At 35.1% G+C, this 24,739-nt stretch overlaps 1 protein-coding gene and 1 pseudogene across 2 annotated transcripts in view; one reads left to right on the forward strand and one right to left on the reverse strand.

Annotated features, from left to right (window-relative positions):
• SELENOF (selenoprotein F) overlaps nt 1-24,739 on the reverse strand; it is a 42,446-nt gene that overhangs the window by 14,040 nt on the left and 3,667 nt on the right. For both annotated transcript variants that reach the window (XM_069478167.1, XM_069478168.1), the window contains exon 2: nt 18,392-18,559. In XM_069478167.1, the coding sequence (XP_069334268.1) occupies nt 18,392-18,559 (168 nt within the window). The remainder of the gene's footprint in view (nt 1-18,391; nt 18,560-24,739) is intronic.
• LOC138389661 (epithelial cell adhesion molecule pseudogene) lies at nt 14,779-15,663 on the forward strand (annotated as a pseudogene).

The raw sequence follows: 24,739 nt of genomic DNA on the forward strand, positions 1-24,739 counted from the left end.
TAGATTTGCTTTTTATGGAGGTCCGAGATATAAAGATGGATTTCACTTTTTAAAGTTCTAAGATAGCATTTACTTAATTAAAAAAAAAAAGAATCATAAGCGCTATGCACATTTACTTAAAATACTTTGAAAAATACAGAAAAGTATAAAGTAGAAATTTAAAAATCACCTTAATTTGATCTAAAAAGATAATAACTTTTAACATTTTGTTGATTTTGGGCTAGATCAAGAATTCTTAAATTTTTGAAAGGTCATAGATCCTTTTGAGAATCTAATAGAATTTTTCTTTAATCTGGCTGTTCATGGACTTTCTGAAACCACTGATGGATTTCAGATTAAGAACTCATGATCTCTAAGAGTCTTTGCAGCACTAAAAATTTAAGAATAGGTTAACTTAATTCTATACAGTAAGTTGCTTTTGAATGAGATTTAGTTAATCTTGGTTAGATAACTTCAGGAAAAAAAAATCCTAAAAAATATAAGGCCATGTTACCAATAAGCTAATGAAGAGACAGATGCTCAACATCATTAATCATTAGGGAAATGCAAATCAAAACCACAATGAGATATCACTTCACTCTCATTAGGATAATTGTTATAAAAAAAAATGGCAAGGATGTGGAGAAATTGGAACCCTTGGGCACTGCTGCTGGGAACATGAAGTGGTGTAGCCACCATAAAAAATGGAATTGTGGTTCCTCAAAAAATTAAAAATAGAATTACCATATGGTCCACAATTCCACTTCGGAAACATACTCAAAAGAACTGAAAGCAGGGTCTCAAACAGATTTTTTTATATACTCATGTTCACAGTAACATTATTAACAACAGCCAAACGGTGGCAACAATCCATGTGTCCATCAATGAATGAATGGATCAACAAAATGTGGTATACACATATACAATGGAATATTATTTGGCTTTAAAAAGGAAGGAAATTCTGATGCATATTACAACATAAAGGAACTTTGAAGATACCTTGCTAAGTGAAATAAGGCAGTCAGAAAAGGACAAATACTGTATGATTCCACTTAAATGAAGTAACTAGAGTCGTCAAATTCAGATACAGAAAGAATGGTGGTTGTCAGGAGCCTGGGGGAGGGAGGAACAGGGAATTATTGTTTCATGGGTATAGAGTTTCAGTTTGGGAAGACGAAAAAAGTTGTGGAGAAAGATGGCGATAACATGGCTATATACAACAATGTGAATGCACTTAATGACACTGCACTGTACATTTAAAAATGGTTAAGATGGTGAATTTTATGTATGTATATTTTACCACAATTAGAAACATATAAGGCCATATTAAAATTTGGTTATTAGATTTATCTTGTTTGTGATCCCTTGGAAACTCTTGGTGGAGATTCTACTACCTTACATGATAAGAGCATTTCTCTATACCACTGTTTCCCAATATTCTTCATATCATGATACATGTGGAAAATGATAATGATTGTATGGAGCACCAGGGTAAAAGGAGGAAGCTGCTCATAATTGGGGATGACGAGCCTGGGAGTCCTGCTTACCTCAGGTCCCACATGTGTTGTCTCAAGGGTTCAAAGACTCAGTATTCTACCACATCCATAATCCATTCACAGAAAGCATGTCTCTACACCACAAAATACCAACTGATTAAAAATATTAGGAACATATCCTTTAATGAACAGGCAGCTCAGATGTGACTTCTTCCAGGAAAATTTGTTGATTTCCTAGTCTCAGGGACTTTCCTAGTAAACTTGCGCAGAACTCTGCTCTCAACATAATGAACATCAAATGTTCTATAACTTGACTGTGGGCAGGAAATGTCTTATCTTAATTTTTCTCCAGAACTGGACATAAAGCTGCTCAACCTATGTGTGCTGAAGGGAGAGAACTATTCACTTAACAAAATTAAATGTCTCTTTATTCATCATGTAACTTTAAAAATATTTCAGGTTCCTTTGACATACTCTGTAGAGTAGTTCCAGTCCAGGGTAATCAAAAGAAAATGTAACTCGAAGTTAGAAAACATTTTTTTTTTTTTTGAGACAGAGTCTCACTCTGTTGCCCAGGCTAGAGTGAGTGCCGTGGCGTCAGCCTAGCTCACAGCAACCTCAAACTCCTGAGCTCAAGCGATCCTCCTGTCTCAGCCTCCCGAGTAGCTGGGACTACAGGCATGCACCGCCATGCCCGGCTAATTTTTTCTATATATATTTTTAGCTGTCCATATAATTTTTCTATTTTTAGTAGAGATGGGGTCTCGCTCTTGCTCAGGCTGGTCTCGAACTCCTGAGCTCAAACGATCCACCCACCTCGGCCTCCCAGAGTGCTAGGATTACAGGCGTGAGCCACCGCGCCCGGCCAGAAAACATTATTAAAGTCAAATTCTGAAAGCATAATTTGTGATGCTAACTGGCATTTTACTTATGAATTTGTAGTGTTCATAGGAAAATATTTGTTTTTCATGGTGAATAAGTAATTTAAATTAACTACAGATTATATAGTAAATTTTAAACACTTTATAAAGTAATCACAGGTATCCTTGGCATCACACACAAATTCACATACAATGAAATGCGTGCTACTTATTATTTATATAGTAAGACTTTTCTATTGCATAAAGTATGAAAAGACTAAAAAAAAAAATGTTAAAATTTGGAATTCCTTGACTTTAAGTTTCAACTTTAGCATTTTTACTTTTTTCTTTTTTTAAGAGACAGGGTCAGGGCGGGCATGGTGGCTCATGCCTGTAATCCTAGCAGTCTGGGAGGCTGAGGTGGGTGGATTGTTTGAGCTGAGGAGTTCGACACCAGCCTGAGCAAGGGTGAGACCCCGTCTCTACTAAAAAAATGGAGAGGGGAGAGGAGGGGAGGGGAGGGGAGAGGAGAGGAGAGGAGGAAATTAGCTGGGCATGGTGGCACATGCCTGTAGTCCCAGCTACTTGGGAGGCTGAGGCAGAAGGATTGCTGGAGCCCAGGAGTTTGAGGTTGCAGTGAGCTAGGCTGACACCACGGCACTCTAGCCAGGGCAACAGAGTGAGACTCTGTCTCAAAAAAAAAAAAAAAAAAAAAGAGAGAGAGAGAGAGAGAGACAGGGTCTTGCTCTGTGTCTAAATTCAGGCTGGAATGTAGGGTTGGATCATAGCTCACTGCATCCTTAAACTCCTGGGCTCAAGGGCTCCTCCTGCCCCAGCCTCCTCTGTAACTGGGACTACAGGTACACGCCATCACACCCAGCTTGTACTAAGATTATTACTTGTATGTATCTCAATTTCAGATTTTATACATTTCATATATTTTACTAAGATTTCTGGGACAATGTATTCTTTGACTCATGGAAAGACTTCCCTGGTAACAAATTACTTTGGTGGTGATAACTTTATTGTAAGTAAAGTCCAACTAGTTGCTACAGAAATGTTCAGATTAAACAGTAAGACAGAAAGCTGGTCTATGCTCTTTCTCACCAGATAGCTAGATTTCAAAATAAGTTAACTATAACACTGAACAAAGGTGATACTTGTGAATTATGTGAATTAAACTAAACAAAAACAAGTGTTGTATGTATTAACTTTAGCTGCTATCATCATACCACTACTACTACCACCACCAATCTGTAAATCTTGTCCAAGTGATAATTATTCTACCACTTGCCAATACTAAACATTTGATATATATTTGTTGTTGATCATAACCATGGCTCTAAAGAAACATGACATTAAGAAAACCTTGAAATATTGAATAAAGAAAGAGAAAACCTTGAAATAATCTATTTAATTATGTAAGCTGAATCAAACTAAATCTTAAGTTTTCATACAGCATGGTATTGTGAAAGAGTTCAAGTTATAAAATCAAATATGCATGTGGACCATTTCTGGCTCTGTCACTTGCAAGCACCACATTCCCCCCTGGGTAAGTTATTCTCAGAATTTCAGTTTACCGTTCAAACGAAATGGTTATTACCTACCTTCCAGAGTTGCTAGAGAGAGTTAGATGCTCAATAAATAACAGCTATTATTATTATATTTTCTTTCACACTACTGGCTAAGTTCAAATTGTGTACTTGAAATCCATTGTCACGCACAGTTAATAGAATTTTCAGTTCAGGGACTTTCAGGACTATCATTTATTATTCTCCTGTAATTAGAATAGTCACTGAAAAATTTCTCAAGCTTCAAATTCAAATTACCGCAGAGGAGTGTTCTCAACCCTGACAGTACACTAGAATTACCTGGAAAGGTTCTGAAAATTACTGATCCTTGGAACCCACCCCAGATCAACTAAATTAGGGTATTTAGGGGTGAGACCTAGGCATCAGTATTTTAATTACTACTACTTTTGTAGATCCCCAAATGATTGTAATATGCAGCTTGGGATGAGAAACACTGCCTTGTACTATACTATGTTAATAAAGCAGAAATTACAAAATAATAAAACAGTAGGCTTTTGCTTAAACAGACTAACTAAAACAACTCTAAAAGGTAAACCAAGTAAGCGTTGACTAAAGCAAGACAAATGGTACATTTTTTCTTTCCTTATGAGGTACTGCTTGTAGCTCTACATTTGCCTTTTGGAAGCCCTCTATTTTATTCAAAGGCAAAACTTTAGTATTAAGAAGATTCAATAGTACCATTAGGAAAAAACAAAAAAAATTTTTAAAACTATAATTAAACTTGCTTTTTATTCTCCTAAAGTGCTGGTTTTGCTTATATTAAAAGAAGTTTTCAAACCAAGTTAATATAACCATTAACATAATAATTATGAATACCAAGTAGCAATATGAAGAAAATGCTCTGTTAGGTGAATAAAAGCAAAAATTTTAACTGCTGAACAGAATTCAGATCTGAGGAGTACTTTAAAGGTCTATTGAAAGATTGCCGCTAAATAAAATGAAGGAATTTTAAAGTAAGGAAGTATGGCTTACAGTATAGTGAGAGCTGAACACTATTTGAGATCCCAATGAAAAAACAATTATGATATACTCAAATATGTGAGCCACCTTTCCAAACATTAATTGCATCCAGTGTAATTTTTTAAAATCAACTTTACTCCTTTCATATAGTGGAAAAAATATATCATGCAGAAACTATTTTTAGCAAAATTTAGCCAGCTAATTCTCAGGGAAAATGTTTCACCTAACCATGTTTAGTGATCTGTTGATTTCTTTTTTTTAAGGGACAGGGTGTTACTCTGTCACCCACCCTGGCTGAATGAAGTGCAGTGGTGCAATTATAGCTCACTGCAAACTTGAACTTCTAAAACCCTGGGCTCAAGCTATCCCAGAGTAACTGGGACTACAGGCATGCATCATCACACTCAGGTAAATTTTTTCAAATATTTTTTTTTTGTAGATAAGGGATCTCACTATGTCTTCCAAGCTGGTCTTAAACTTCTGGCCTCAAGCCATCCTCCTGCCTCAGCCTCCAAAAGTGCTGAGATTACAGGTGTGAGCCACTGTGACTGGTCCTGCTGATGTTTTGAATTCATTGTGTACCATCAAATCATTCACATATTTTCTGACTTTTAGAAAAGTGCCTGGAGTGCTAGAAACAACAAGCTACAATTACACATGGACAGACAATTAGAGCACTAAATTATCTGTGATCTAGCAGCACCCCTTTGTCAAGATTTCATAGTTTAAGCCATGAAGCAGATTTTCCACAATGTATAAGGCAAACAGTATAACTGCTGACACTTCAATACCCACTCCGATTGATGTCATTCTTGCTTAGGAATAATGGATGCACACTGAGGATTAGGGGGAAAAATTCAGATTTATAATAAAATTTTGTTAAAGCAAACAGAGCTGACAAATATAACTCTCCAAACTATTCCCATGAGATTAAACTACTACTCATTTTTGGCTGCTTTCTACTGAATTCTGAAAAAAACATAAAGCAGTAAGTTTATGCTTAAATGAAGCTAAGGAAGTGAGTTTATGCTAAAGGAAGCTAAGCTTAAAACCTAATTCTGCTACACTATTAAAGTGCTATTTCTTTTTGTACCTTTAGTTCCTGGCTTGAGATTGAGAAGTTACAAAACAAGCCATGTAACATCTACTTTAATTTAAATTAGGCTCTAAGGTAAGAATACACTGGGGGAATCTTTCCATAAAGATATGAAGATACAGTCAATTTTCCACTAAAAAGCTCAATGAAAATGTACAAAAATAAAATAAATTGGAAATGAAAACGTTTGATACTACTGCATTCTATATCAGACCATTCTAACTCTGAAACCTGAGGAAAAAAAGAACTAGATTTTTTTCAATACTGTGATGACAAATAGGATTTTTATATATACCTAATAGAATTTGTATACATACCTAAAACAAGAAGGTAAAACTGTAATGAGACTTTTATTTAGAAACAAATATACCACAGATACACATGCACATACACAAACCTCCCAGCCCCATGCATACTTCACCTACAAATATGAATGATCTAGGGTCACCACTTGGGAACCACACATTCAATTCTACTGATACTTAGGAAGCATCACATGACGAAAGAAAATAATTAGAGAAAATGAGAACATGGCCACTAAAATGATTCAAAGCTTGAATATCTTAATAAGTAGTTTTTATTTTTATTTATTTATTTATTTATTTATTTATTTTTTGAGGCAGAGTCTCACTTTGTTGCCCGGGCTAGAGTGAGTGCCGTGGCGTCAGCCTAGCTCACAGCAACCTCAAACTCCTGGGCTTAAGCGATCCTACCGTCTCAGCCTCCCGAGTAGCTGGGACTACAGGCATGCACCACCATGCCCGGCTAATTTTTTCTATATATATTTTAGTTGGCCAGATAATTTCTTTCTATTTTTTTTTTTTTAGTAGCGACGGGGTCTCACTCTTGCTCAGGCTGGTCTCAAACTTCTGACCTTGAGCGATCCACCCGCCTCAGCCTCCCAGAGTGCTAGGATTACAGGCGTGAGCCACCACGCCCGGCCAATAAGCAGTTTTTAAATGAAACCAACTAGCCCCTTGGTAATAACTAAAAGTAAAAATATTCTGGAAAATGGCAAACTACTACCCAGTACTCAGCAGGGAAAAAATAGTCTGCTCCTGATTGTTTAAAAAATACAGCCTATTTTCCTGTTAATTTGACAAACTGAGATCCAGTCAAAATATGGTTCAACATTCAAACATTCAATAGCCCCAAAAACTGAATATGAAAGTGCTAACAATACATAGCAGCAAAACCAGCTTTTCAGAAAAAATCAATTATTTGTGTTAGTGTTGATATTACCACTCTAACACTGAACAACCATTGATTGCCATAAAGAGGCAATTATGATCATCTTTAATAAAGGTTCCAAATATCTGAAAACAACACATAAAACAGCCAGCACGAGTTAAATTATGATATCTCTACTAAAACTAAAGAAAGTAATCAACTAAAATACTTGAACTTTAAAAACAGATACAAAAATAATGCTATAGTAATCCAAAAGCTTAAATATTATACGAAAACTCAAGAGCAGCAATATGAAACTAGAAAAAAAGAAATCAGGCCATTCCACTCATTTTTATTTTTTGCTTGTTCTTTGACAAGTATACTATTTTAAGAATTCATTATGGTAGCCAGATAAAATTCATGGTCTTCTAAATTAAAACTTTTAACACTTATTTCTTCAAAACCCAAATTGTTTATAGCTAAGGGATTTGCTTTACTAAAAGTTATTCTCTGTTGCTGCCCCTTCTTCTCATCCATCACCATGGCCTTAATGATCTTATAACTAGCTAAGTTACTGCAGTCCTCTTGTGTTGGGGTGACTATTTCTCAAATAAGAACACTTGGAAGCATCCTTACTCGTCCCCTTCCCCCTCTAATCCAGTCCAATAAATCCAATAAAATAAATGTTTTGTCTAAATCTATTTCAAATCTGTCTCTTTTCCATTTTCACTGCTAATGTGTTGGGTAGAGCCTTTGTATTTTCCCACTGGAAAATGGCAATATAAGTTTTTTCTTTGATAACACTATTCCCCTCTGTTCTATCAACTATTGTTCACAACAACAAAAAATAATGAAAATACAAATCTTATACTAGTTCACTATTTATAATTTAATTTCATCAACTGCATATACAATAAAGTCCAACTTCTTATCAAGGTACATAAAGCTCTATATTACCTGGCCCTTACTTACCTAACCGTCATCATCTCTCATCATAACCCACCTATCTGATTTATCTTAGATGTCCATACTGTCATGCCTCTGCCTTTCCATTAAATTTTCCCTCTGCCAGAGAGGACCTTCTCCTAATTATTTTCCAACCTATCATAAGCATCAACTCCTATATAAGCAATTGGTGATATTTATCAGACCTGTCAAACTGTTATGCCCCTCCTTCCTTCTGGGTGCTTTCACAGCACATATGTTTGTTTTGTTTATAGTACTTCTTTTACTGAATTCTTTAGAAAAACCAATGCATCTGGAAATAATAAAATCTTCCTCTGCCTCCCACCCTGCACTTAATGACTTTTAAACTGTTTGTTTTCAGTTCTTCGGTTGGTCACTTCCACTAAGATCAAAATATGGCTGTAACTATAGTTCACGATATACCAACATTAAGAGATTATTAATGATTCCCTCTTCCTTCCAACTTTTATTTATTTTTAATTCTTTTAGTGGTTACCTTCATAATATTAGATATTATGTTTTAGCCCAAGAAACAGAATATCACACAAACTATATTATGGCAGTCAAATTTCCATGTCTATTTCTTTTACTCCTTGAAGATAGTGATTTTGTTTTATTTTGACATTCTCAGAGGCTATTCTAAGAAGAAATATTTAGTGTATAAATGGAAAGTTTATTTTGATTCTGAGGTAAGCATGTCTACGCAGACATACTTACATGTTAAAGGTAAATATAAAAGATAAATTTTAAATATTTTCAATTCAATTAAAGAGCTCCATAATATAAACTTTAAAACTTTTGTAACATAAATACACGATACATATATTTATAGCCACTTATTAGCTCTATGACTTTAGGCAAGATCTCTATGCCTCAGGCTCACCTATGAAATAAAGATAATAATGGTACTTACTGAGTTATTGTGAGGATTATATAAATTAATTCATTTAAAGTGCTTGGAACAGTGCCTTCATATACTAAGAACTTAATGAATGCTAGTGGTTATTATTATTAAGTAAATATTTGTCATTATTTAGAATTATTGCTATTTAGGAATCTTAGTGATACTCACATTGAATTTGAACTGCTGCCAAACATCATTCATATCTTTAAAAAAGCTTTGTGAATAATGTTTTAATATTATAATTAGAATCTGGAAAAGACATTTATTTATATTTTTGTTTCCTTTGAAGAAATCAGTTCATGTATTGATGCTACAGACACACTATAAAAGCAAAACTATTTTAAGCAACTGTGAAATTTCTTTAGCAACTACAATTTCACACACAGTTAGCTTAACCTCCATTTCATCCTTCTATGTTTTACACATCAGTAGCATTTTGTGTCTGACAGGCTGAAGCTTAAAAGTTGCCATTATCCTGAATAATGCTGTTTAAGCCAACCTCTGAATTACTCTGAAACTGACTACAGAATTTCCATGCAAATCGAAAACAACTAAATGTTTTCATACTCTTTTATCAGAATTAAGAAAAAATTATGTGGATTTATTTAACATGTTGTCTGGTTGGGCCTTAAATAAAGCAAATTTGGTAATATCTTTGAAAAAACACCAAGTAATGGGTGCCATTAAAGTCTGTGGTAAACTGAGAAATGAAAAAACTTGATAATTTTAATAAAAACTAGTAATGGAATTATTGTACAGTAACTGTGCGAAGCAGGTCTTACTATTAATGTTTTTAAGATGAGAGGCAAAATAGCATAGAGGTTTAAAAACTTGGGGTTTGGCCGGGGCATTGTGGCTCATCCCTGTAATCCTAGCACTCTGGGAGGCTAAGGTGGGAGGATTGCTTGAAGTCAGGAGTTCGAGACCAGCCAAGCAAGACCCCATCTCTACAAAAAATAGAAAAAGTAGCCAAGCATGGTGGCACACACTTGTGGTTCCCGCTACTTGGGAGGCTGAGGTAGGAGGATTGCTTGAACCCAGAAGTTTGAGGTTGCAGTGAGCTATCATGATGCCACTGCACTCCAGCCAGGGAGACAGAGCAAGACTCTGTCTCAAAAGAAAAAAAAAAAAAAAACCAACCCCGCAAAAAAAACAAAACAAAACAAAACAAAAACCTCACAAAACTTGGGGTTCTGGTGCCAAACAGACCTGAGATGAAACCAGGCGCTAGCATCTAGAGTTAGGTAGCTTTGGGCAGATTATGTCCTAGTTTCCTCCTCTGTTATATAGGGATAATAGTATTTACATTACAGAGTTGTTGTGAAGATGAAATAGATAATGTGGGTAAAACATTTAGCATATAACCAGGGTAAAAAATAAACACACAAAGATGAACCAATGTAATTATCATAACAAAATTGAGGATCCTAGAGTAATTTCCTGGCTCAAAGTCAAAATGTCAGTAAGCAATGAAGCTGAGATGAAAATTCAACTCTCAAAAACACTTATAAAAAGAAGGGGATAAACTCTTAATGAGCTATACACACATGTTAATATTACCTGTGTAATGTCTCTGGCCTGCTGAAGTGCATGCAAATATTGAGGCAGAGTACAATGCACATCAAAAATGATAATGCAACTACATAAAGATGGTGAATTAAAATTAGTCCAGTTCTAACTAGGTAATGGAGTGGGAAGTGGAGTGGATCTAATTATATTCATAAATTTATTTTATGCACTGCTTAGGTCCATTTATTCAAATCTAGTGTAAAGATTAATAATAAACATAAATATTTTTATTATTTTCCTATTATCTGAAAAGTAGATTTTTAAGTGAAAATAAAAGTCCATTATCAAATACCTGAACTGTTGGGTTATTTTCCAGAACAAGTTGGTTTCTACTGCTATTCTGTGAATGAGACCAAAATGTTCTAAAACTCAAAAGAAATCTCTTCTCAATTTGTAGAGCTTTTTCTTTTTTTAAAAAATCACTTTTAAGCTTTTCTCTTCCTAATTTTTCTTAAACTTCTGAAGTCTGTTACCAGACAATAGATTAAACGTATAAATAGCAGAGGAATGTTAGTAGAAAAATCAGAAATAATTGTGATTTGATAGTTTGATTTTTTTCATAATTATTTTTATACTATAAACATATGGCTTAATTTATTTGCTGTTACAATAATATCATTTCTGGTTTCAAAAATACCATGGCTTCTACTTGATCTGCCACCTGAAAAAGTCTGAAAACCAATAATATATTTTATTCTAAATTAACTTTAAAATGTGGGTTTCCTTTAATTTTGAAAATAGTTTTATCCTGAGAAAATTTCAGCTCTACTTTAGCAATGGTTTGGAAAATTGTTTTTAGCAGCAAAACCTTTTTTATCCAAATGGAATCTTTCATACAACATTTTAAAACGATTAAAACGACACACATTTATAAGTTAAAATTAGTAGTATTTTCCTTATTAAAATGTGTCTATTGATAGGACTCAAAAATCTCAAATCTAGGATTATATGTTTGACATAATTTATTTTTGTATTTTGTTAACGAGTATTTGTACATAGTAAATATAGTTTTTATACTGCTAATTCTGTTTAAGATATTTCTTCTTAATTCAGCTGATCCAGGAGCGTGAGTGGAATAATAGAAAATATTGTTCCAGGGCTAGGCGCAGTGGCTCAGGCCTGTAATCCTAGCACTCTGGGAGGCCGAGGCGGGAGGATTGCTCAAGGTCAGGAGTTCAGGACCAGCCTGAGCAAGAGCGAGACCCCATCTCTACTAAAAATAGAAAGAAATTATCTGGACAACTAAAAAAAAAAATATACATATATATGTAAAAAATCAGCCGGGCATGGTGGCACATGCCTGTAGTCCCAGCTACTCGGGAGGCTGAGGCAGAAGGACTGCCTGAGCCCAGGAGTTTGAGGTTGCTGTGAGCTAGGCTGATGCCATGGCACTCTAGCCCGGGCAACAGAGCGAGATTCTGTCTCAAAAAAAAAAAAAAAAAAAAAAGAAAAAGAAAATATTGTTCCAAATTTTTATCGTTGGCAAATCTAATAGTTCATGTTATATCTCTTATCTATTTCCTTTTATACCACTTTGTCAAAAGCAATCATTATTATGTTTTTCTTTGATTTCTCCAACTTTTCTATTTCTTTCTTGCTTTTTTTAAATCAGCAAACCAGATACTATTACCACTACTACTATTAGTCATCATTACCTCCAGCAAGTATTTACCTAGTACTTGCTATATGTTAGGCACAATTTTAAGCAGAGTACGGATATTAACTCATTTAATCATAACCACCCTATGAGATAGGAATTATTATTACCCTCAATTTATACTATAGATGAGAAAATAGATTCAGAAGTAACCAATTAATTTGTCCAACAACATCAGCTGAGTAGCAGGGAGGATCTGAATCTAGGTAGTCTGATTCCAGTGTCTTAATCACCACTCTAAACTCCCTCCTGATTCAAGTAAGACTGAATGAATAGCAAATCAGGTTGAAACAATTTGTTTGTTGGTTCACATAGATAAGTAATTAAGCTAAGCAAATTAGTTTCTCCAGAAGGTGCTCTGGTTTGGTAAGTAACCTGACCTTCAAAATAGTTCAGAAATAAGGTAGATGAAAATACAAAGGAATAAAAGTGCTAAAACCAATTAAATCAAAATATTTTGAAGGAAGAAATAAGAAACCAGTGGTATATGGGGATCTTGGGGAACGAAGATCCAAAAACGAACAGGTACTAGCTGAAGAAATAGGGGCATATAGTCAAGGAGAAATACAAAAGTTCTATAATAATAATAATAATAATGATTGAATGAAGGTGAAATCATTGTTATTATATGAGCACCTTAAATGAATAAGAAAACAAGGAAAAAGCACCTAGCAGCCATAAGCAAGTTCAAGTTCACAGAATTGGCAAGATTATAAAAAGATGAGAAAAATAAACCACTCACCCATTGAAATACGATGCTTAATCTAAAGAACCCTAGAAAATAGTAGTTCAAAAATTCTTGACAGAAAAAAATTTATATTTGTCCCCAGGAAATAATTTTAATCTGATGGTCATGTATACTTTGAAAAAATATCTATTAAGATTAATGGTCAGACTGGAATCACAAAAAAGTTGTGTTAATTAATTAACATATCTCTTTTTAGATAGATCTGAGGTGCCTATGATATCCTTATAAATAAAATGTGGAAATGAGAGATCTATATTTGTAGATAGATAATTATAACCAAAGAGTGTTACCAGTGGATAAGTGCCAACATGGAGACAAGTTCTCTTATTTTTTCAGTTTTTAAAAATATCTTTCAGGATATACATATAAGTGAAATATGTGAAGAAGGTATTTATCAAGCAGTTACAAAGTTCAAATATATTTTCAACATAACTTTTTTAAAAAAAAAAAATCACCTTGTCCATCTTGTTCTTAGTAAAAGTGCCGTATTCAAGGACAAAACGTTATGGAATACTGTGTGCTAAAGGAGGGGAATTCAGAAACATATTAAAAAGAAGTCCTAGACTTCAAAGAGCATAATTTACTGGGAGAGAAAGAAAAGCAAAACAGGGGGGGGGGGGGGAGTAGGGAAGAAAAAGAAAAGCCAAACAATAGATAGAATAATATAGTACAAATCAAGGTATCCCCAAATGCTTTGGGAATATGGCGTTGTAGCTACCATAATGTGGGAGTGACAGAGGTGGTGGGTAAGGTGGGGAAAATTCTCAGGAGAGGAGACACCTGAGTTAAATCTTTTCACACAGCTACTGTGGCAGCTAACAGGTTCTTGCCTTATTCCACAACTGTAGCTGATAACTTTAATGACCCAACTTGACCTAGTAACAATCCTTGTCTAAAGTATTTTCGAAAAGCCAGTCAGAAGTGAAAAAAAGAATGGAATTAACACACAAAAGACAAAGGAGAGAGACTGCAAGATCCAGTGAGTCTCTGATTTCTATCCACCTCCTTTTGCCCAGGTTGTTGCTCAACTATGGGGTCCATGAGTTGAAAGATTAACTGTTTTCCCTAAACCAGGCAGCTAAGATTATTGGACAAGGAAGTTCAAATATAAGATCAATGGGAATGGCTCTCCTTAATTGGACTGGGTATCTTTATAGTGCCTTCCCTTTTATCTTAAGATTCTATACATAAAGCTGAAATCATGCTACTTAGTAAATATTATCTGTACAAAAATAGTACTCAAGTTTAAATATTTTTTCTTCCACTAGTTTACACCTCTCTTCAAGTTACAAATTGTTATTTTTTCACAAGTCAACATCCTTACCAATGTTTGTGAACTATACCTGAGTACACAGTTGTGAGCAAAGCTACTTAAAATAGTAGTAAAATAGCTTACCAAAATCTCATTCTAGCCACCTAGTATTTGAGATGCTTAGTAGGTCCTTTATTATCAAAATGTGTGTATGTGGGCAGAGACCAAATAAAAAGTATAACATAATATCCATTAGCAGAATGACAAGGGATTTCAAAGATATTTTCTGCTTTACTTTGGAATAATTTTTAACAAAATTTTATGCTTCTGGCTATCAAAGACTAAATGCAGCCTGTTAATGACCATTACTGCCCAGAGCGCACAGTCCCTTGGAGAGCTCAGACCTTAAACCGGTCCAGGAACCATTGTCCCTCGGTCCTCCCTAGGCCAACCCGCAAGCCTCCGGGCCTCCCGGCGCCCTCATGCAAGTCCCGGCCCACCCCACGCCCCTCTTCTCAGCACACGCAGCATGGCGCCACCCCAGGTCCTTGCGTTCAGGCTCTTGCTTGCAGTTCAGCAAGGTGACAATGTGTCTGTGAAAACTACAAGCTGTCCACAGACTGCTCTTTGAACATAAATGGTCAGTGCCAGTGTACTTCAATTGGTACACAAAATACTGTTATTTGCTCAAAACTGGCTTCCAAATGTTTGGTGATGAAGGCAGAAATGACTGGCTTAAAGTCTGGGAAAAGAGCGAAACCTGAAGGGGCTCTGCAGAACAATGATGGGCTTTATGACCCCAACTGCCACATGCTGGTGTGTGCACACTGCTGGGGTCAGAAGAACTGACAAGGACACTGAAATAACCTGCTCCGAATGAGTGAGGATCTACTGGTTCATCACTGAACTAAAACACAAAGTAAGAGAAAAACCTTATCATGTTCAAAGTTTGCAGACTGCGCTTCAGGAGACAATCACAACTCATTATCAGCAGGATCCAAAATATATCACAGATATTCTGTATGAGAATAACATTATCACTATTGATCTGATACAAAATTCTTCTCAGAAAACTAAGAATGATGTGGACATAGCTGATGTGGCTTATTATTTTGAAAAAGATCTTTAAGGTGAATCCTTGTTCTATTCTTCTAAGAAAATGGATTTGAGAACAAATGGAGAACAACTGGAGCTGGATCCTGGTCAAACTTTAATTTACTATGTTGATGAAAAAGCACCAGAATTTTCAATCCAGGGTCTAAAAGCCAGTGTTATTGCTGTCATTGCGGTTGTGACAATAGCAATTATTGCTAGAGTTGTTGTGCTGGTTATTTCCAGAAAGAAGAGAATGGCAGAGTATGAGAAGGCTGAGACAAAGGAGATGGGTGAGACGCATCGAGAACTTAATGCATAACTACTGTAATTTGAAGACTAACTACAAGAAAGGAAATTGGCAAACAGACTCAGATTACAAATGTGTGAACATGGGACAAAGAAGATCTTGGAGGATTACTGTTTAGTTAGTTAACATCACATATTTCAATAGTGAAGTCTGTACTCAGAATGTAAGCAGCATGAAATTGATGTTACCAATCTTAAAATCTGACCACAAGTGTCTTATATATGCAGATGTAATAGAAAACCTAGAACTTGGACGGCATAGTTAAATTATTTATGCGTAACATAGAAGAGTATGCACTAGGTATGCTTCCACAGTAGAGTTTGAAGGACTACTGTCTCATTTGTGATTGAAAGCTGCCTTTCTATCTGAGTCTTATACAAATTTTTTTATGAACTATGAAACAAAACATTTAAAACTGAAAAAAAAAATATGACCATTACTAAAAATGATTAGTCTCCCTCCTTGGATAGACCTATAAAGCATGTAACTAAGCAGGAACCAAAAATGAATGTCCTAATATTGTTTCTTTGTCATATTGATAAATGGCTAAAAGTTTTTGTATATAAACTATAATTTCCTTTTCTAAAAGAATTGTAAATTCACAATGATTCACACACACATAGCCATGTTTAAGTATTTTTAATGTAAGGCATTAGTCTATATATTATAGATATTTATTTTTATTAAATGAGGACAATTTAACTATGATTTGTGTTACCTATGATGATGTAGCAATAATTCATAGAGAGGTATTACACAGATTAAACAAGTACTATTTCTATACTTGAATGTGGTTTGCATCTAAATGGGGGCCTGCCCAACATGCTATACTCTTACAGTTTCTGGTATTATTTTTAAGTGTTTTTGATATGTTTTGGTTCCACTAGGCTTACTAAAGAAAGTCATTCATCAACTTTGTGCAAAGGGTGCTATGAAATGCTTAATAAGAAGTACATCTTAGAGATTAGGGGTGAGGAGTAAAGAAAAAAACTGGATTCAGTATAAAAGTTGTATTAGGACACAGGCTTACTTGTACTGAGATATAATAATCATTCCAGCTTGTAATTAGTTGGGCATATATTAACTGGCAGACTACCTTACCTGCCTGTTGTTATTGCTGAGCTGTAACTGCTGAAAGGTATCAAAATACAACACATAACTAAATGAATAATGAAAACTGAACAGAAATATAATTATTTTTAGAAGTGTGTGATCCAAGTTTGGTTCCACTAAAATTATAACACAGAACTAGAGTTTTAAGAAGAACTACTGAGAAAAGGCAACAAATAAAAATAGCTTATATAAGTATGCACTTGGTGTACAGTTTAGGCATATTTGTTATAAAGAATGAATGTCTCAATTTACTTGTAATCATAAGGGGGTGAGATAAAGATTGTTTATTGTAAAATACTCCTTGTTCCTCTATCCTTTTAAGTTTGGTGTCTTAGTGAATAAACTGTTAGTTGAGTAGTAGTGTAGCCCACAGAATAATAGTTTAATGATAAGGAGACAATGACTCACAGATACCTTCAGCAATTTGTTCCATGTGAATATCTCATCCAAAAAAAGAGAGAAGGGGAAGGGTCATACTAAACAAGATAAGTCCTATGTTTTAGATCTATTTAAAATCAAGTTTTTAAAAGTTGTTTAGATTTTATTTACATGTAATAAAGACTAACTTATATGTATGGAGGGCTTCTCAACATTTAAATATATTATTGGTATAATAAAGTAAGAAACATGTAAGACTTTATAAGCCATTTTTGGGACAATGGGAATTTCAGGTTCATGATATTGAGAAATCAAGCATTAAATTTTGGCTGGATACTAACATTTTAAAGCTTGTCTGCATGTTTTCCTTTTAGAACTCTAAAAATGTACTTAGTGTTAGAAATAAACCTTTACTATGTAACAATGAGAAGATATTACTGTTTGAAAGCTTTATAAACTGTACCACTTCAAACAGAATTAAGCATGTACAAGTGAAAGAGAGTATAAAAAGGAAACTTAACAGAGAGATGCCAAAAGTTTTTCTCACTCCAAACACAGGCTTCTCACTAATTCAGTTCTATCTGGATAACATAAATGATCTTTCCAGGCCATTTTAGAATTTAAAGAAATCTAAGGGTTTTAATGAAAAGATTTAAAAGTTGAGCAAGTTCACCATTAATTTGTTTCAACAGCAGGTTTAAAACAGCAGAATTGGACAGATAGAACTACCTATCCTTGGTTCAGTTTTCAGATGTTAAAGGTGAGGTTAGGTGTCTCAAATTGTTAGTAACAGGTATGTAAATTAACAGACCACATTCTTTGTTAACCAGATTTAAAGTTATAATTTATTGTCTATCATTATGAGTCAAGTATTACATGCTTTACTCTCATCTCAAGCTTCATGATAACACTGTGTTCTTATTACAAATGAACAAAAGAACCTATTAATTATTCTTTGGCTTCATTTGGCTAAGAGTTAGGAAGACTGGAGAACCATAGGATCCAGCATGTTATAGGGATTCTGCTTCCAATTTGCTTGACAATCATAGTGGAATTGGATCCTGGTACGGAACCATACTTTTCCTTCCTATTTGCTTTGATTGAGCTAATGACACAGCAAAGAAATCAGTTGAGTTTTACTAAAAAATATAAAAGCTAGAGACTTCTTTACACTTAAGTTGATGAAACAATTTATATATTTTACCTTAACTAAACCATCCAATGGAAGAAATATACTAGAAAACAGTACCTTTTTGGTTTCAAATTGTGCTTCCTCCTGACAGCATCCTCTGCAATCAGGATCCAGCTGAAGCAGGTTGAATTGTCCAAGAAGATCACAAGAGCTGCAGAGCAGGTTGCTAGAGAAGCCTAATTCTCTACATGCCTCTGATGAAAACTCTGCCCCAAAAGCAGACACCTGAAAATAAAAAATAAAATATAACTCCATATTTACATTATAAACCTTCCAAAAAGGAGAAAATGGGTTGTTAAAAACACACTGGAGACAAGTTACTGAAATATTTCATTTGGAGACAAATTCTTTTTTAAACTCTATAACCTTATATGAGAGTCTTTGGTGCCTCCCACCTCCCACACAAACCTTTTCCTTAAAAATCTATCATCTTTCAGCTTAGCTAAAATACAAAAAAAGATATATCATTTTCATGATATATATATTACATAGTTTATTAAACATTTGTTTTTTTAAAAGGAATTTTCTTTTAAGAAAAAATAATGCCCATTTCATTATAAGAACTTAGCACCTGTTCATACAGGTCTATGGAGTAACACTAATTGTAGGATCCATCTGCAGTCACGTCCAGCAGGGGAAGGGAAGAGAAAGAAGGTGGATGGTGTGGGAGTAGGCAAGAGCACAGAAGAAATCAAACTTTTGGTTTTAGGTACTAGCTCCATCATCTACAAGATATGTGATCCTGGGCAAGCTATCCTCCCTAAGCTTTCATTTCCTCACTCATAAAGCAAGGAATAATGTTTCCTACATAAAACAGATTGTTGTAAAGATTAAATGAAATGACTTAAAGTAACCAATCAGAATGACTCACAAAAGCAGGCTTTCAAAAATATTCTTTCCCTCATCTATTTTTCTTTCACACCCCAGTGAACGTGGTATACCTTCATTTGTCTAGAAGGACAGTCCCTCTACCTGTGCTTTGGATTCTATCTTCTCTCATCTCCACAGGGATTTCATTTCATCAATAACACAATCTATCGGTATATTCAAGCCCTATGGTTCTAATTGCTCTCTCCACATTCTGTCATTTCTGAATTATTACTAAAGCCTGGTTTCTGATCCTATTTACTACTCCACTAAATTTGCCAAAAACCACCAAATGCAAAGGCATTCAAAACTGTTCTGCTTCAGCTGCTCCTTCCAGAGGCTTGTCCTCCATTTCCATCCTTTTCTATGATCTCTTACATGCTGCTGCTTCCCACAGTTCTGCTCTTGGTTCTCTCTTAGCTTTACATACTTTCCATGGACAACTGAATCTTTATCCATGGCCTCAGATACTAATTTATTGAAAACTCCCAATATTTTTTCTTGAATGCCAAGCTTCCAAAGCCAACAGCCCACTTGATGTCTCATTTAGATGTTGCATATGCATTGCAAATTCAAAATCTCCAACAGCGAAACTTATCTTTTCTCCTTAAATCTATTCCTCCTGAAGTATTCAGTATCTTCATAAATTGGTATCATTTCTCTGACCAGCTGGTTTTCCAGGTCAGTCATCCTACACTCCACAACCATCACCATTTGTACAACCAATTAATGCATTTTCACAATTCTGTCTCTTAAGGGGTTCTCAAGTCTTTTCTTGACTCAGTGGCTTAAATACTCACTGCCAGCACTACCTCTCATTACTTCCCCAACTCTATTCTATTTTCCATCTACAATGAATTCTGACAGTACCTTGAAGTATAAAACTACTCCAACACACCTTTGCTCACATGTTTCCTTATATATAAGGCTCTTTCCCCCCTTGTTAATGCCTACTTATTTCCAGGAACCTGATCAATATCAGTCTTCTAGGAAGCTTTCTCCAAAAAAAAAAACAAACAAACCTCAATCTTTAACCATAGTACTTCTCTGATAAAGAAATTTGTGCACAGCTATACAAAACAGTACTACTCATGACACTGTACTATGTAAATACAGGGTTGTCTGACTCCCTAACAATACTATAAGGTCTTTTGAAGGCAAGCATTAAGTTGTTTCTCTGTATTTCCAGCACTAGTGCTAGTTTTCACATGTTTGCTGAATAATGAATTGGTTAAAACCACACCCTCAGGTAGGGGGAATTTCAGATTATTTGATGACAACTGATTGATCTTTTACCAAGGGTCTGCAAACTATGTAAAAGGCCAGATAATTATGTTAAGCTTTGGTGGCCATATGGTTTCTGCCACAACTACTCAACAACTCAACTATTGTAGTGCAAAAGCAGTCATTGACAATACACGGATGAATGTACTCTAATAAAACTTTATTTACAAAAACAGGGTTAGCTGGATTTGGCCCATCGGCTGCAGTTTGTCAATCCTCTTCTAAACTTATCTGGTAGATTAAAATCCAGTGGCATTCCCAAAGAAAAAAAATTTTAAGTATTGCTGGCATATACACTTCAAATGGTGATCATCCATTTGATACTTTTTACATCTTTTACCCTATCTCTGTAATAAATTAGAATGTATATAATCTTCAAAATATATCAAATATCCCAGCCTAGTGGGGGATGCCTATGAGTTTATTGGTTAGTTTGTGTGGTTGATCCCTCTAGTTTAACTATAAGACACTTGCTACTGTACTTTGCATAATTTCTCCATTAATAAAATGACCTGCTTGATCTAGTTCAGAGGTTAGTTTGAAAATCAAGTATAGCAATGGTATAGACTGTATTTTCCAAATATGGCTGCATGCATCCATCTATCTATCTATCTACATACATATCATCTCACGTGATCTTTTCCAATGTGACTAGTAGTCTTCCATTGAGAAATGGGGTCTATGTCCCCTCCCCTTGAATCTGGGCAGGGGCTGTCACTGTTCTCACCAACAGAGTTGTCAAAGAAGTGGTATTCTGTGATTCTGAAGGTAGGTCATAAAAAAGGAAACAGCCTCCACCTGGCTAGTACTCTTTCTGGGAACATCAACTTTGGAACTTAGCCACTGTGCTGTAAAGAAGCCTAAACTAAAGAGACAATGTGGAAAGGCCCATGTAGAGAGCAACTGAAACCTCCAGCTGACAACTGCATCAACTACTAGACATGTGAGTAAAACGCCTTCAGATTTCAGGCCCCAGTCTTTCAACTGAGTTCTGAAACACCATGGAACAGACAAGCCATCCCTGCTGTGCCCTGTCTGAATTGCTGAACCACAGAATCTGAAAGCAAAATATACAATTGTTTTACACCACTAAATTTTAGGGTAATTTTGTTTTGCAGCCATAGTAATAAAAGTGCAATAAAACTGAAATCACTTTGAAAACTGTGAACTGCTTAACAAATGTAAGAAATTGTTACTAAAGCTTGTTTAACAAAGATCTCAAATGTATAATCATACGATTGCACTATTTGGTTTTATTCTTGTATTTACTGAGCACCTACTGACAGGTGGCATGAATATGCACAATATGTATTTTGAAGTCTTAAGACATCTTGATTCAAATGCCAGCACAGAGCAACCTCACCTCTCATTATGGAGAACTATCACTTATCTCACAGTTTAAGGATTAAAGGAGAAAATGTACAGAAAGCATCTAGCATCCTGCCCAGTACACAGTAGGTATTTAATATATGTTGGTATTATTCCCACCTTCCACTGTGAAAGCACACTTAAAAAAACTACAAAACACCATGTAAAGTGTTTTAATCATTACATTAAACATGGGATAAAGGTAAGTGTAGACGAAATGTAAGGTCTTTCGAATTTCATGGATGAACTACTTTTTCTAGCTATTCTATCACCGGTTTTGCAGACTCAAGGCTTTGAATTTAAGGACATTAGAACATATTTTTAAGCACTTCACAGATAAATATCTAGTGCTAATTAATACAGAAGAAGAGTTCAAAATTATGCCTGCCATCTTTTTATTGCCACAAAGTAACTGAATTAACATTTAAACTTGCACATTAAGACCAAATATTAAATTTTAAAATAATTAGTCACACTTGTAAGAAAGACAAAGATTCTAATAGGGTTCCTGACTGGGATAACCATTTAACTTTCTTTCAAAGCAGAATTGACAAACTAAGAGACTCCATTCTCTTGTTCTCCATGCATTATTCATTGTTTTATTTTTCTAGTATTAGTGATTTCCTTATAGATGAGAGTTGGCAGCAGGGAAACTGGATTAACTATATTGTACCACTACCTTTTGAGGCAAAAGTCTGGCATCACCATGTATTTTATTATACTTATATCTACACAGTAGTTGTCTCAACTAGTCTTTACTCTCAGGAAACGCATGTTTTTCCTGTAATTCTGAACAAATTTCAAATCTGAGACAAAAGCAAATAGATGAGTTTACAGAATGAACCCCCATGAAAATGAATACCAGAAACATGGCCCACATAGCAAGCACCAGATGTTTTGCTAACCACTTCACATTATTATTCCACTTAATCTTAACCACCCTATGAAATAGGAATTATTAACTCCATTTTACAGAGAAGGAAACAGAGGCTTAGGATAGTTAAGGTAATTTGTCTAAGATCACACAGAAAATAGGTGGCAGCATTAAGATTCTAATCCTGACCCCAAAGGCAATCACGGCAACAACAAAAATAAGTAAATGGGACCTGATCAAATAAAAAATCTTCTGCACAGCCAAGGAATCTATCACAAGAGCAAACAGACAACCTACAGAATGGGAGAAAATATTCACATGTTACACATCCGATAAAGGGCTGATAACTAGAATCTATGCAGAACCCAGGAAAATCAGCAAGAAAAAAAAAAAATCAAACAACCCTATCAAAAAGTGGGCAAAGGACATGAACAGAAACTTTTCAAAAGAAAATAGACTAACGGCCAAGAAACATGAAAAAATGCTCAACATCTCTAATCATCAGGGAAATGCAAATCAAAACCACAATGAGATATTATTTAATTCCAGTGAGAATGGCCTTATCAAAAAGTCTCCAAACAATAAATGTTGGCATGGATGCGGAGAGATAGGAACACTCATACACTGCTGGTGGGAATGCAAACTAGGACAATGTCTGCGGGAAGTAATGTGGAGATACCTCAAAGAGATACAAATAGAACTACCATTTGATGCAGCAATCCCCAAAGGAAAAAAAGACATTCTATAAAAAAGACATCTGCACTTGAATGCTTATAGCAGCATAATTCACAATTAAAAAGATGTGGAAACAATACAAGTGCCCATCAATACATGAGTGGATCAATAAAATGTAGTATATGTATACCATGGAGTTCTACTCAGCCACAAAAAACAATGGTGATCTAGCACCTCTTATAGTATCCTGGATACAGCTGGTGCCCATTCTACTAAAAGTGAAGTAGCACAAGAATGGAAAAACAACCAACACATGTACTTACCATCAAATTGGTATGAAATGATCAACACTTATGTGCACATATAGTAATAACATTCATCTGGTATCAGGCAGGTAGGTGGGAGAGGGGAGGAGGGGATGGGTATATTCATACCTAATGGGTGCAGTGCACACCATCTGGACGATGGATACACTTGAAGCTCTGACTTGGGTGGGGCAAAGGCAATATGTAACCTAAACATTTGTACCCCCGTAATATGCTGGGGGGAAAAGAAGGATTCTAACCCTGCCCTCAAAACCCCTAACCACTGTTACTAACTACCATATTTTACAGAATCCATGATACATCATTATTGCATGTACCTCTAAGAATAAGAAAAATGCTGACAATAATTGTGTGACCCATCCACTGTAGGACTCAGCGAGATATCAACGTGAAGAAATGGGATGGGGGAGGGTGTCTCAGACTCAATAACAGACAATATCATTCTAAACTGCTTTTCAGTACAGTGCTTTCCTGAATGAGGAAATATACATGATCTGAATGAAGGATCAAATACCACTTTGGGGAGCTTCTATAAACAGCTCCCTTAGGTTGTACTAAAATATTACTTTTCTAATGCTTAAGCATACTCAGAATGTATTTCCAGATTAAATCACTTTATATGTTCCCAGTTGCCACTCCATTGAAATGCTGATAACTATGCATTGCCATTAACTTGAAATTATAGCTATTCAGAGGTGTAGATAGGCATAAAAACTCAACTTATCTAGTCTAAGGACTCAGAGGTGTGAATTAACAAAATATGAGCTAAGTCCAAAGGAGAGGTTTATTCTCTATCCCTAGTGGTATCTCAATCTCAAGGTGTAAAGAAATTGTTCTCTCATCCCCTTTTTATTCACATGCCAGGTTCCAAAGATTTGGCTAATTTTCAGTATTGCCAACTACTTATTCTGGTATTTTATTTCCTTTGGCTGACTTTGAAATTCAGGAGTTTTTCTAACTTCTTGCTGTTTTTTCAACAATTCTCCACATTCTTTTTCATTTTCAAGGTTT

This window comes from Eulemur rufifrons, chromosome 8 (genome assembly GCF_041146395.1).
Source record: "Eulemur rufifrons isolate Redbay chromosome 8, OSU_ERuf_1, whole genome shotgun sequence".
Taxonomy (NCBI): domain Eukaryota; kingdom Metazoa; phylum Chordata; class Mammalia; order Primates; family Lemuridae; genus Eulemur; species Eulemur rufifrons.